The sequence below is a fragment of the Syngnathus typhle genome, linkage group LG10 (genome assembly GCF_033458585.1).
Source record: "Syngnathus typhle isolate RoL2023-S1 ecotype Sweden linkage group LG10, RoL_Styp_1.0, whole genome shotgun sequence".
NCBI classification, from domain to species: Eukaryota; Metazoa; Chordata; class Actinopteri; order Syngnathiformes; family Syngnathidae; genus Syngnathus; species Syngnathus typhle.
This window is the reverse complement of record NC_083747.1, coordinates 4,081,669-4,093,926: the sequence shown is the minus strand read 5'-3', so window position 1 is coordinate 4,093,926 and position 12,258 is coordinate 4,081,669. Positions and strand designations below refer to the sequence as shown.

Sequence of the window (12,258 nt, the reverse complement as noted above, 5' to 3'; positions counted from 1 at the left end):
TAATAATGTGTGTAGTATATTACATGACTTTTAAAAATTCAGAATGAATATAAACCCAAACCCAAGTTCCAAGCAGATAAGGTGAATTGGCATTTAACTGTTATGCTTTATTTTTGTATTTATTTTAGAAAGCTACTTTTATGTTTTTACTTTTTAATGTTTTAAATGTAAGTATTCTTGATGTACTTAGATGTTGCCAGTTGTCCATTATACTGTGCATGTTGTATTTACTGAGGTTAGGACCAAATATAGATAGTGTGATTTATCATATATCTTCCCAACACAAACAAACATCAAATCTTGATATTGCAACTCTGCAATGCAAGTTGTCAACAAACTGCACAAACCAAGAAAAAAAAAACATTTTCACTACATCACATTTTCAATAAGCATAGCTTTTTATTAAATGTACATATCAATAAATAAAAGAAGTGAAACTCATACTGCACTCATAAAACACATGGAAAATACATTTGATAGGTCCAACTCCTATTTTATTGCCTAATTAAGAATCTATCTATAGATACCTAGCAATCTAGCTAGCCAACTATTTGTCTTGCTAGGCTACTATCTATGAATAATATTTCAATTTAACTACAGTCTAACTTCTCAAGAGTATAACTTGACTGTGTGGTCACCACCATCCACAATCATAAGAGTATTGTTAAGTGGCACCAATCCAACAGGTCGAATGAGGTGCTCTGCCACGAGAAGAGCGAGGGCAGCACCGCTTTGCACCCTCCCAAAAGTCCAAATCATCCCTCGATGTGAGTCGACGACAAGCAGGTGTCCGTTTCTGTCAAAGGTCACAGCGGACATGTTTATGGTGACCGAGGCAGTCAGGCTCAGACTTAAATTATCCGTCTGATAAAGAATGTGGAAGTCTGGAGTGAACACGGTCAGTCTGGAGTAACTTTGCTTCCTTATGTGCTCGGTCACATGCTCCATCACCGCCGTGTGACAGTTGGTCCTGCAGCAGGCCACGGCTTTCGGATTGTCCAGTTGCGAAGCCACCGTTCCCTCCTCCAGTGTGACGCCATGTTTGTAGTCCACCTTAATGCGGGATAGCGTTCCCGCCTGGACGTCCGAGACCAAGATGCGCCCGTTGCTATCCGTGTCCACCCCCCACGGCATCAAGAAGCCAGCCTTAACCGTGATCACAGGGTTTCCCCTGGATGTAAACACCTTGACGGATTTATCGCCCGCGTCGGTCACCACCACGTGACCGCAGGAGGTCACCGCCACATCCACCGGGTAACGAACCTCGTCAGCGGCGTGTCCTCTTTTTCCAAAAGCGTGCCGCTTCTTCCCTTGAGGAGTAAACACCACCACGCTCTTCTCACCTTCATGCACCACAAACAAAGTCCCTGAGGATGGCATCACCGCCAATCCAGTCGGATTAATAAGAGTCCCCCAGCCGCCGAAGGTCAAAGTGAGTTGTAAGGTTTTGCCACTCACACCTGAGGCCTCCTCTTCATCTTGTTTGTCAGGAGTGAACAAGAGCAGCTCCTGGAGGTCACAAAGAGGCTGACAGTGGGAGGTGGCGTCAACAGGGCACAGCTGTCGACAGAAGGGGCACTCCAGCTTCCTCTGGAGAGGGTGGGACAGAGCCCCCACGCATTCCACACACAGAACGTGACCGCACGACAGGTTCTGCGGTCTACGCTCGGCCTGCTGAGTGTTGAACTTTTCAAAGCAGACTTTACACTCAAGCAAGTTGATCCGGATCTCTCGCAACGTGCCCTCGGGTCTCGTAATCTCGCCTTGCCTCCGGCAGCTGTCCGTCATGGCTGCAGATGTTCCTTACCTTTTAGTTGAGGTGCAGGAAAGATTAAAAAAAGGAGTTAAGGTGCATGGAATGGAGCAAAGATGAAAGGAAACGGAGAGATATGAGAAGAGCGCTGCAACATTGTTGTGTTGTGCAGTAGGCCCACGTCACGTGATGAGAGGCAACAGCTCACTGTTCTCTGCTGCCCTCTTCTGGAATTAAATTACATTACATGCTGCTGAAGAGCTTTTGTAAACTCCACATTCAACTGTTAATAGATTAATTCGCTGTTTGGAATAAAATAAAACAATTTGTTACAGAGTAAATTCTTTAAATACTTGTAATTTATTTTTTTCACTAATGATTTTATAGATTACACCTGTTAAATTTTGATAATTTTCTATTTAAATTTAACCAATATTATTATTATATACGATTATTGATCATTTTAAAGATAACTTAAGAATACATTTTAAAAAAATGAATAGCCAAAAACATTACATGACTTATAATAAAGCAGGACCAGGCCACATGTGTTTTAAGGCCAGTTTTCCCACCACTGTTTTGTATAAATCAAATACTGTGCCTCCCTGTGGATCCCAAACATGGTTTGCTTCTTTAAATTTCAAGCGGTTTCAAGCGTTAACACGCTACATGGATACTTACCACGCCTCTCAGGAGATTCCAAATTCCATCATCTCCATGTGAATCCACTTCACAATCCCACAAGACTTTTGCCCTTCGCCGCAAAGTCACATTTCCTTGCAATGCAGTCGTGACGCCGCTTGACATGAGGAAGCTATTTTAGTTTCATGATGTGCAGTGAAATTGGATCTCACACAAGTCGGCGCTCGGGTCAGCCAATTTTGTTCTTCTTTGCTGAAGGTCACACCTCAAAGGTCGGCCAAGGGCGTTTCAGATTTCCTTTGTCAAGAACATAATCTACAAACATGACATTTATATATTATGAAGTTTTTTATTTTTTGCATAGTGGACTAGTGGTTGGCATGTCAAGCTCACAATTCTGAAGTTCAGAGTTCAAATCCCAGCTGCGGCTTTCCTGTGTGGAGTTTTTCCAGTGCTTGCGGGTTTCTTTTCTTTTTGGGTAGTCCTGCTTCCTCCCAAATTCCCAAAACATGCACACTACCGGGACAATTTTTTTTTTTCCTTCAGATTATTTTACTCTGGCAATATTAACAATTACGATTTTTTTTTTAATGTAAACATCTTTTTTAAAATAATGATGGACACACAATTTAGTTATACTACTTTCTATAAAATATATGGCATAGTGAAGACTGGTGGCAATAAAAATGGATTTCGGCCAGTTACTAAAGCTGGAATTAAAGAGTGAGTTTTTAACATGTAAAACATTTTAATGGGGTTCAGTATTTCACAGTGATGTTAGAACGGCACAAGTAATTTCTCATGATGTTAGCATTTAGGCAAATTACATATAAATCCAGGAAAAATTGCGTACCATAGACAGAAACCTTTGTCCCAAGCCAGCCGCTGGTCTCAAAAATCAGATTTGTCAGGAATATTTCATTAGAGGTGCATCATCACTTGAATATCACATCATTCCTAAAATGTAAGTATTTAAAAAAAAAAATAATGTAAGTACAGGCATCAGAGTACAAATGCAATAAGTGTCAAAGCGCCATCACAACTGCAGTATTCATACCACCAACATTGATGTACAAATATCAAGACAAATGTGCTTGTATACTTTGACAAAACAGCAAGACTAAAATAAAGTGAACTTGACATGAAAAATGCTAAACACGAGCAAGCAAAATTTGGCAAACAGGTCACATGAGCGGATGCCCATGGCAGGAAATGCAAATAAATCTTAAATTAGCAAATTAGCAAAGCCCCTTTATTAGTTTGATTACACACCGAAAGAATTGAAACAAAAGGAACATTAAGACAGGCACAAAAGGTGAATTTAAAAATGACGATGACGGTGGAGTAAAGAATGCCGCCATCATGCTGTGTGGCTTTCATGTGGTGTGTAACATTGCAACCATGCATGTGTAACAAGATCATCAGCAATCCTGGTTGAACTATTTCATTATCTGTCCTTCGTACCATCATGGTAAAAAAAAGAAAAAAAAGAAAAATAGCAGCCATTCATAAACAAGGCGTTAAAAACACTAATAATAAACCCCAAGATACTCAAACATTCGACATGTGCAGTTCTTCAGCGCAAACTTTCTGCAAAGTGCGTTAAATGTGTGCTTTGTTCTGTTCCAGGTCAAAAAATGTTTGGCCCCGCCCACATTCAAGTTCAGGTCATCAACGTACTCGGCGAAACATTTGTAAAACCAACAAAACGGAAAACGCGTTTTTATTATTATTAATAAAAAAAAAAAAAGATAAATCACAGAGGCTCAAATGATAATGAGCAAATCCTACATGGCGGCTTTAAATAGTGAAATGTCTGGAGTAGTCATAAATGGCAGTTACGGTCTGTAAATGTTTAGCTACACAAGGCATGCAGTTAAATCTAAAAGTTGGCAGTTATTTATTATCATATCTCCTTTTCACGCGCACAAAACGTGTACGTAGACACACACACACACATGCACACACCTTTTATGAACGCAGCCCGTTCATTATGGGTGTGACGCTCTGACAACACTGCACTGGACCAGTGGTCTCTCCAGGAGGGAGGAGGGGCGGGGCCTCCTCGAATCATCCGATACCTTAATGCCCCCGTTAGAAGCTCTTTCGAGTGAGTTCAGGAACCGCTTCTCGTGCTTCCTACTGGTTCTCCACGCCATTAACGGAGTTGAGCTTCGCTGATTTCTTTTTTCTCAGTCTACTTTTTGGGCCTGCCACTTCAATCTCTCCTGAAATACACAAAAGCCCTCATCATCAATACAAACTTTGTTGCTATCCTCCCTTGAATAGTAAAAAAAAAAAATTACCTTTAAGATCTTCCGGTGCATCGTCAGAAAACTCAAAATTGGCGTCCTCGCATTCGGACGATCTCTGCGGAAGGTAACACACAAGTGGACATTTAGCAAAATGTCAAATGCTAACTTAGCAAACCAGAAGATAGTATCAGTATATTTTTTCACTTTTTCAGGGCCCCTCGACTCAATACTTAAATGGGCCTGACCCACAAAATGATGTCACTTTTATATAAACGTACATTTATGTCTTTTTACTTCTCCAGACCAACAAAGCAAAGTAAAGCATACCTTTCCTCTTGGGCCATAGTTTTCTGCGCACGACACCATCCCAAACAAACACAGGAACGTAATGAAGGCCTAAAAACAGTTCAATATGGGATATGTCATATATGTAACGTGTCACAACCTATCAATATTATCTACCCATATGGTATTAATATGGGAACGGTTTCTTGGAAAGCCAATACTGTCAGCAGCAGATTGCGCTCGTTTACTATCAACACCAAAAAAAAAAATGCTGATCTTACCAAACACAGCAGCCAGAGGATCACGTAGAGGATCTGGGTTTTGGAAAACAGCTCCTGTCCGAATTTGATACACGCCAGCGCCTCGAGGAAGGCTATAGCCCTGGGCAAGGTGAAAAGAACAAAACAAAAATCAGACAACAAGGCTTTTAACACATTGTGTTGCTTCACATGCCAGAATGATTTGTGGGTTAGTAATATGAGTAAACAAGCCTTCCGGCTATGTTTACAATTCTCACTCAATCAATTCAACACGGTGAAAAAAAAAATTGGACATTTATTCACATCAATGAAAAGACCTTTGTGGCAGACTTACCCAAACACCCAACACTGAGTTCCAACTCTCTTACACTGGGTGTCTGTGAGATACGCGTAATACTGCCTGAAGCAAACAAAACGTCAAGTTAGAGCGAGAAGAACGAAAGACGTAAATGTTTTGGCGCTAAAGACACGCGAGCGTTTCACCTGACGGTTGGCGCGGTGATGATGCCGACGAACAGGATCCGACACCAGCTGAGGGCGTGGCTTGCCGGAAAGACGAATATGTGCTTGAGGAAAAACGTGTTTAGCTCCGTCAGCTGGAAGGCAGACAATAAAAGATTGTTAAAATAACGCCACGCCCCGAAGCCGTCGCAAATTCAATGCCGAGTCATCATTTCACAATTAATTATTCTGTCATTATTTATAATTGGTGTGTGGCAGGAAATTATTTGGATTTCTTTACAAGAAATAAGACAACATCATATATCTGCAACAACCCACTTTTATTCCGATGGCTGAATGTTACAGAACCGAGCTGAGCTAGCTAGCTAGCTTCTCGCACTCCCACGCAAACATAATGAGAGTCAAGGCCCACTGCAGTGTTCTTCCCTCATTTGGCTCGGAGCCTTTGAAAGTGGACCGGCTCCACAGTCCTCATGCTGATCCATTCTTCAAGATTGGTCATTACTGTGTGGCGCCTCCAGAGAGGCTGGGCCAAGTGCATGATGAGAGTGTTCCATTAGTGTGCAAAATAAAAGCGAACCCTCAGCGTGTTGCCATGGCAGAGGAAAAACGCCAAAGACAAAGGCAGCGTGGCACTGAAAAATGGCACCCTCCTTAATTGCATCTGAGTAATCCGCCCTCTTTATGGGATTAAGTGTTAATGCGCAGACAGCAGGACGCCCGTGTGTTAAATAGATCCGAGCGAGATGGCTTTTCGAGTTCATCCAGGCAGCAATTAGATAAGCCGCGGATTTACTACACCGGCTGATCCTCGACTAGCCAGCGTCCAGATGACGGGAAGGACCCACCTGCCAGATGATCATGAAGAGATAGACGCCCATCACTCGCTGCAGGGAAGACTTTGGATCCAGCCAGCGCACATAGGTCCAGCTGGCTGGCGTGAACTGTAAAACTGCTCGCTTGATCTTGCCCGTGGTGGTGTGAATGTCCCTGTTGGGAGAAGCAGTTCAACTTTAGTGTGCACACAACAATTGCAATGAACAATGAGTAATTAACATTGGGGGCAACAGAACAACTCTAATTACGCCTTACTGGGGAGTTTTGACTCATTCTATGAACTACACTGCCCCCGTGTGGTCAAGAACAGAACAGGAGGAGCCAGCACAATGTGTATTGAACTGAAGCAAAAAATGGGGCGAATCAATTTAAATGTGTCACTACTATATGTGGACTATAATTTGTAAAAATATTTATAAATTTATTTTTGGGCTGGATCAGGTCAATGGCATTTCCATTCATTTTAATAGGCAAAGATGATTCGAGAGTGTTATAAGCTAGGAAGATAGTCATGGAACATTTTTTTTTTTCATTTTCAACTTCCCAGAACATACTTAATACTGGCCCAGTGGTACGTTCTCATCTCCAGAAAGCGGCACACCGTCATGCCCAGCCAGATGCCCCCGCCGTTACACAAGAGGATGTCCAGAATCACCTGGTCCCACCAGCACTCGGCAAAGTTAGGCAGCAGATGCATGAAGAAGAGCTGAAGGAACCACACGTGAGATTCAACCTCGCAGATGTAACACCCCGTGTAGAATATGACGACATGCGGTACCTCGGTGAGCTCCCAGGTAATACTGATGGTCCAGCAGAGGCCGTAGCTTCGGATCAGGAGGGCCTTCATGCCCCAACCCCAAAAATGGCTGAACGCAAAGATGTCAAAATGGCTGAGAATTCTCTCCCAGGTGATGACATGGCAGTTGACTGCGTACTCCTAAACACACGGCAGCGCACACACCCTCAGCAAATGGTCACACCTTCAGTGGAATTTAATCAGCCATTCCAGTGAAGGTGGATCTCACCATTACATCTGCCTCCCTCTTGGCGTAGCGCAGGTTCGGATCAAGCCAGTACATTAACTGTTTAACCTGCTGCCAGTTCAGGAAGATGATGAAAACCAGGAAGAGGAAGTACAGCACACTCAGACCTTGAACAACAAACGATCAGATAACAGAGGCTGTTTGTCCAGAAAAAAAAAAAAGGCTTTCAGTATTCCATCAATCAGTACTCACCAAAGACTATTCTCCATATCGCTGGATGAGGTCGAGTGAATGGACCTGTAGAGAAGGAATAATGTGAATATACAGTTATCTAAAGTTGATTCCAACCACAGTTCTTCAAGATCATTAGACATGCCATTGGGAAATTATCCAGTTTCACTTAATTGGTCAGGAACCTTTATTCATTTAACCGCGCCAGCATTTGGTTTCTACCAACTTCAAATGCTGGAAATAGCTAGAAATATTTTTTTTTCTCCACATGTGGAGCTTAGATGGATGATGGTAAGAAGATGTAACTTCAACCATCCCTGGGAACAACAGATGTTTTAACACTGAATAAAACATTTTTTTTCATATGGAAACTCACCATTGGGAAATGCCAAAACGCTGATAACAAGGAAGAAAGAGATCACCAGAATCAAACCAACCCAAACATTACTGTCATGATTTCCATCATCTCTGTAACAAAAACAATAAAAACAAAAGTTCAACCTGCAGTAAGCACACAATGTTTCTGTGGATTTATTTTGTTGTTTTCGTGGAGAAGGTATATTGTAAGTCTAAAATCATTCGCGATGTAGCGGGGGGAATACTGTGTGTACGTATTTTGCTAATGGAGGCACAGTACTCACACGGCATGGTTTCATCAACTATTCAAAAGCTAATCTAAAAGCACCGTCATGGAATATGGCGCATGTTTCATTGATTTAATTTGAGACAAAATAAAGCGTCATCAGGCTCCTTGACTCTGTCAGAGCATCACAGCTACGGCTAGCCACCTGCTAGCTCCTTAAGCTAACCTCTTCCCAGCTTACCTCACGAAGGCGAAGTACGTCAGACAGAGCACCGTGCACGTTAGCAGCGTGATGGTGTGCGGCCGGTAGAAGAACTCTATGGTTATGTCCTCCACCTGCTGTTCGTTTATCATTCGGAAATGCATCCTGTAGTTCACGTCATCCTTGCTTAGGGTACGCGACCCTCGGCTGTACATTGACGCCATAGGAGAGCTTCCCCCCCTCACCCAAACAGCACCGGGGGTTAGCTACTGGCTAGCCCGCAACACAAAAGCGAACGCAATGGGAGGAATAAACACACATTTCCACTGTAACAAGCAGAGTGTGAAGAAAGTAAGGAGTCAAATGAAAACAGAAGCTTGGTGATGACTGATGAGTTTTGATTGGCGTGAACGTAACTGGGAGTGTCCCCGAGAAGCGGAAGAGCTCATTTGCCGTTTTGAACGTGACCTCTATAAGTAATTCACAAAAAACATTATGAATTATTTAACCCATGTAATAATCATGATGTGCTACAAAAATAATATTAGAATGTCAAATGGAGTTTCACTGAAAACATTCCATTTTATTTCCGACTTGCTGTTTCTTTGTGTTTGTTGCCCTCTAGTGGTTGTTTATTGTTTTGCAGGATAAACAAAATCAAAGGATGGGCGATTGGTGCTGTTAAAACTACATTTTATTGCATAATGTAAACTTCTGAGGTGCTGCTAGGGAAGCAAATTCGATGTGCTAATAATGACTAAAAAGCAGTCAGTTGATCTTGTCGGGTTGTTTTGTTGAATCATGTTTGTCCTCCTCCTGTCTCAGCTGAATAATGGGCTGCAAGGGGGGGAAAATGCTCCACATTAGTTTAATAAGTTTAGAGATGAAATAAATCAGAGAGAATGCAACTCACCAGCGAATTGAAATATTGCCTGCACACTGCTTTACTCTCCCAGTAGATCAGAAATAAGGCAATTAAGCTTTCCACCAAAAGCAGGACAGAAGCTGTCACCCCGATTCCCATTTGCAGCTGTGGGAAAGAAAGAGATGAATCTCATTTTGAGCTCCCGGCATAAGTAAAAAAAAAAATTCAAATGCTGAACTCACCTTGGACTCGTGCTCGACATCCCTCCAATTCAAGGCGAGGTCGAGCAAACAGAGACAAAGTAACACAGCGGACTCCAGAAAGCTGATGACGTTCAGACAGAATGACACCTTGGTCTGGCAAGTGCAATAAAAAATACTCAAATCCACAAACTCTGAGAAAAAAAAACATCTCAGCCATCCAAAGCAACATTTTCCCCTTACCACACGCATGTTGGGAACACTTCCCGCCGCATAGGTCAACATCCCACAAAGCACAAACTACCATTGATAAAACATAAAGTAGAAGGATCACAAATTAGCGCAGAAGTAATTTCAAATGTAAATCAAAATTCAATTAGACTCAAAGTACCGAAATGCTTGGTAAAATGATAAAAATGTCAGCATGTAGCATGGGACGATATATCAGACCAAGACTGAAAAACATCACTCCAGCAAGACATTGTGCTGCCTAGATATTTAAGAAAAAGAAAAAAAAAAAAACAGTCAGCATCCATTTACAACTGTGCTTATCCAATTTCTCATAATTGGTCAGAAAAGTGATGATTTTTTTTTCCACTCACCCCAAGAGGTTTTGGGAATCCATTGTAAGCAAAAACCTTAAAAGAGTCTCGGAACACACACTTAAATTCTCGGGGCATAACGTGGCCCCGTCCTTCGCTATTTTTCCTGATGTAAATATTGATGATCATGGAGTCGTCACTCACAAACGTCTTCCTCATTGTTCTTCAAAGATCACGGGCCGAGATTTTACCGTTGATCCGCTCGAAGTGATGTTTAGCAAAGAAATGATGATGATCAGCAGCCAAGTGAGGAAGTGACAAGTGTGACCTCTTTGTCACGACTTGTGCTTCGAAAAAGGCGTTTGTTGAAGAGTCAAGCACAGTCTGAGATGGTAAGTGACAACCCGCCTGCAAACTTTAACAACTTGTTTATCTAACATTTTGCAACCCACTGCAAAAAAAGAGTTTTGGAACAATTTCTAGAAGGAACTGATTGGTTCAAACACGGAACAGGTGGTGACAAAACCCGAACTAAACCTTATTACAAAATACATGAAAATAATTATTTTATGTGTACATAATTGTATATTTTGATGACGTACTTGCAGGTGAGTGCAGTATGGCTTGTTCACATGAGAAAATGGAAATCCAAGAAATTGAGCAAGGCCTGTGCGAAGATGTTGAGAAATCGCCGAGGATGGTACGGTACCAAGCCACAAAATTCGAAGTGGATGAGATTTGGACTTTGCATGACTTGCTCCGGAATAGAATGGAGATGTTGGGGGTAAGGCCGAGAAGCATGCTTTTGGTTCATTTTAATTTTAATTAATTATGAAGATTTTTGGATACGATTTTTTGTTTGTTTTTAAAAATCTTTAATTCTGTTTCAAAATAGCTTTTTTTTTTTTATAAATGATGTATTTATTTGAAATGTGGCTTAATGACAGTGATTAATTGGAGGACAGCATTTATTATATATATTTTAAAACCTCCTTAAGGAATCTGAGTGAATGTTTTGTACAGTCGACAATACTGCAGGTCGAAGTTTTGCGGTATTCAGTTAAAGGATGTCCAGCCTGTTCGAAAGTCAGCAACAGGAAACTTGGGTTCTTGTGGTCTTCCTTGTAAATGGTAAAAAAAGAAAGAAAAAATCTGCATGCATTGTAGACTGAACTAGTTTTTTTATTGCAACAAAAATAAGGGCATGCAATTTTTTCTTTTAGAAAAATATTCATGTGATGAATAAGCAAATTAATTGAATGTATTATTTGAGTTTTATTATTTAACTGTGCGGATCATTTTATATCCTATTTATTTCATGCTACCACACTATTTCACATATTCAATATTTCTCACAAATTGATTATGGATCAATCATTGCAGTTCCTGCAGGTTGTTAGCGGAGTGCCCAGTGTTGGAATTGGTCTTACACTGGCCGTAGGCTTGAGTATAAACGAGTCGCTCGCCACGCTCTTCAGAGTTTCTCACATGACCGGAATGCTTGTAAGAAGTCTATTTATTTGATTGTATTATTTTATTTTATTTATTTATTTTCACAATCATTTGAAATTCTCCTGCCTTTCAGTTCATTTTTGCAGGAATTGTTTCCTGCATGTTGGAAAGATATCCAGTATTGCTAAGTGTAAGTAAGCCTTCTTACATGACATGCTCATTAATATTTATTTGAAATAATGGCCATGTTTTTTTTTTTCAGGTGTCCCTCATCATCAACAGCGTTTGTGTCATTTTTGCATTACCCGGCCTTGGTTTAATAATTGCTGACCTGACACAATGGAATCACAGAAAACTTGATTTGATGGTGAGAATAATTATGGAGGGGGAAAAAAAAAAGATTTTTTTTATAAATTACCAATTTAAAATGTCTTTGTAGATGGCGGTGGAACTTTGCATTTTGGGATTGCAGCTTCTGGTCAGTATAATTCTCTGCGTGTGGATCTCCAAAGTGAAAAGTGGCAAAAATAAACCAATTTGCTAATAACTATTTAAATTTTGAAGACTTCTTAGCGCATCATTTCTTTTTTTTCTATCTCAAACTTCAGGGCACTCCCCCCCCCCTCTTCATAAAAATGTGGTTAAACAACTATTTGAATTTTTTTCATCTCAAACTTAAGGCCATCCACCCCGCTGAAAAAAATGT

The 12,258-nt window shown here is 41.0% G+C and overlaps 4 protein-coding genes across 6 annotated transcripts; 1 reads left to right on the top strand and 3 right to left on the bottom strand.

Moving 5' to 3' along the window:
* Positions 1-377: 377 nt before the first annotated feature.
* LOC133160799 (E3 ubiquitin-protein ligase NHLRC1-like) lies at positions 378-2,588 on the bottom strand. Its single transcript, XM_061288856.1, has 2 exons — positions 2,435-2,588; positions 378-1,807 (listed from the first exon to the last, which is right to left on the bottom strand). The coding sequence occupies exon 2, from the start codon at positions 1,786-1,788 to the stop codon at positions 610-612; it is 1,179 nt and encodes a 392-aa protein (XP_061144840.1). The 5' UTR covers positions 1,789-1,807; positions 2,435-2,588; the 3' UTR covers positions 378-609.
* Positions 2,589-3,123: 535 nt separating this feature from the next.
* Positions 3,124-8,908, bottom strand: ptdss1a (phosphatidylserine synthase 1a). Its single transcript, XM_061288808.1, has 13 exons — positions 8,533-8,908; positions 8,085-8,176; positions 7,730-7,774; positions 7,520-7,644; positions 7,273-7,431; positions 7,049-7,200; positions 6,506-6,647; positions 5,679-5,791; positions 5,530-5,595; positions 5,217-5,316; positions 4,978-5,046; positions 4,702-4,765; positions 3,124-4,623 (listed from the first exon to the last, which is right to left on the bottom strand). The coding sequence occupies exons 1-13, from the start codon at positions 8,715-8,717 to the stop codon at positions 4,535-4,537; spliced, it is 1,401 nt and encodes a 466-aa protein (XP_061144792.1). The 5' UTR covers positions 8,718-8,908; the 3' UTR covers positions 3,124-4,534.
* A 261-nt stretch (positions 8,909-9,169) lies between these two features.
* On the bottom strand, positions 9,170-10,319 carry LOC133160835 (uncharacterized). 2 transcript variants are annotated; one of them, XM_061288907.1, is made up of 6 exons: positions 10,161-10,319; positions 9,950-10,048; positions 9,802-9,858; positions 9,601-9,714; positions 9,407-9,523; positions 9,170-9,330 (listed from the first exon to the last, which is right to left on the bottom strand). In XM_061288907.1, exons 1-6 carry the CDS (start codon positions 10,317-10,319, stop codon positions 9,262-9,264), a joined length of 615 nt encoding a protein of 204 aa, XP_061144891.1. In that variant the 3' UTR covers positions 9,170-9,261. The 2 variants fall into 2 exon arrangements, with proteins under 2 accessions (XP_061144891.1, XP_061144890.1); XM_061288906.1 differs by having other exon boundaries at positions 9,601-9,858.
* A 31-nt stretch (positions 10,320-10,350) lies between these two features.
* On the top strand, positions 10,351-12,132 carry si:ch211-269k10.4 (uncharacterized protein LOC100150242 homolog). 2 transcript variants are annotated; one of them, XM_061288918.1, is made up of 6 exons: positions 10,351-10,492; positions 10,709-10,884; positions 11,484-11,603; positions 11,686-11,742; positions 11,815-11,919; positions 11,992-12,132. In XM_061288918.1, exons 2-6 carry the CDS (start codon positions 10,720-10,722, stop codon positions 12,094-12,096), a joined length of 552 nt encoding a protein of 183 aa, XP_061144902.1. In that variant the 5' UTR covers positions 10,351-10,492; positions 10,709-10,719; the 3' UTR covers positions 12,097-12,132. The 2 variants fall into 2 exon arrangements, with proteins under 2 accessions (XP_061144902.1, XP_061144903.1); XM_061288919.1 differs by having other exon boundaries at positions 10,487-10,613.
* The last annotated feature ends 126 nt before the right edge of the window (positions 12,133-12,258 follow it).

What these genes read in the sequence shown, in the direction of transcription:
- LOC133160799 (XM_061288856.1), bottom strand. Translation starts at nt 1,788, where the DNA reads ATGACGGACAGCTGCCGGAGGCAAGGCGAGATTACGAGACCCGAGGGC.
- ptdss1a (XM_061288808.1), bottom strand. Translation starts at nt 8,717, where the DNA reads ATGGCGTCAATGTACAGCCGAGGGTCGCGTACCCTAAGCAAGGATGAC. An exon ending in ATCACCGCGCCAACCGTCAG is followed by an intron (nt 5,596 to 5,678) that starts GTGAAACGCTCG and finishes TGTTTGCTTCAG; the next exon opens with GCAGTATTACGCGTATCTCA. An exon ending in ACTATGGCCCAAGAGGAAAG is followed by an intron (nt 4,766 to 4,977) that starts GTATGCTTTACT and finishes TACCTTCCGCAG; the next exon opens with AGATCGTCCGAATGCGAGGA.
- si:ch211-269k10.4 (XM_061288918.1), top strand. Translation starts at nt 10,720, where the DNA reads ATGGCTTGTTCACATGAGAAAATGGAAATCCAAGAAATTGAGCAAGGC. An exon ending in ATAGAATGGAGATGTTGGGG is followed by an intron (nt 10,885 to 11,483) that starts GTAAGGCCGAGA and finishes CAATCATTGCAG; the next exon opens with TTCCTGCAGGTTGTTAGCGG. An exon ending in GATATCCAGTATTGCTAAGT is followed by an intron (nt 11,743 to 11,814) that starts GTAAGTAAGCCT and finishes TTTTTTTTTCAG; the next exon opens with GTGTCCCTCATCATCAACAG.
- LOC133160835 (XM_061288906.1), bottom strand. Translation starts at nt 10,319, where the DNA reads ATGAGGAAGACGTTTGTGAGTGACGACTCCATGATCATCAATATTTAC. An exon ending in GATTCCCAAAACCTCTTGGG is followed by an intron (nt 10,049 to 10,160) that starts GTGAGTGGAAAA and finishes TTAAATATCTAG; the next exon opens with GCAGCACAATGTCTTGCTGG. An exon ending in TCATTTTACCAAGCATTTCG is followed by an intron (nt 9,859 to 9,949) that starts GTACTTTGAGTC and finishes TATCAATGGTAG; the next exon opens with TTTGTGCTTTGTGGGATGTT.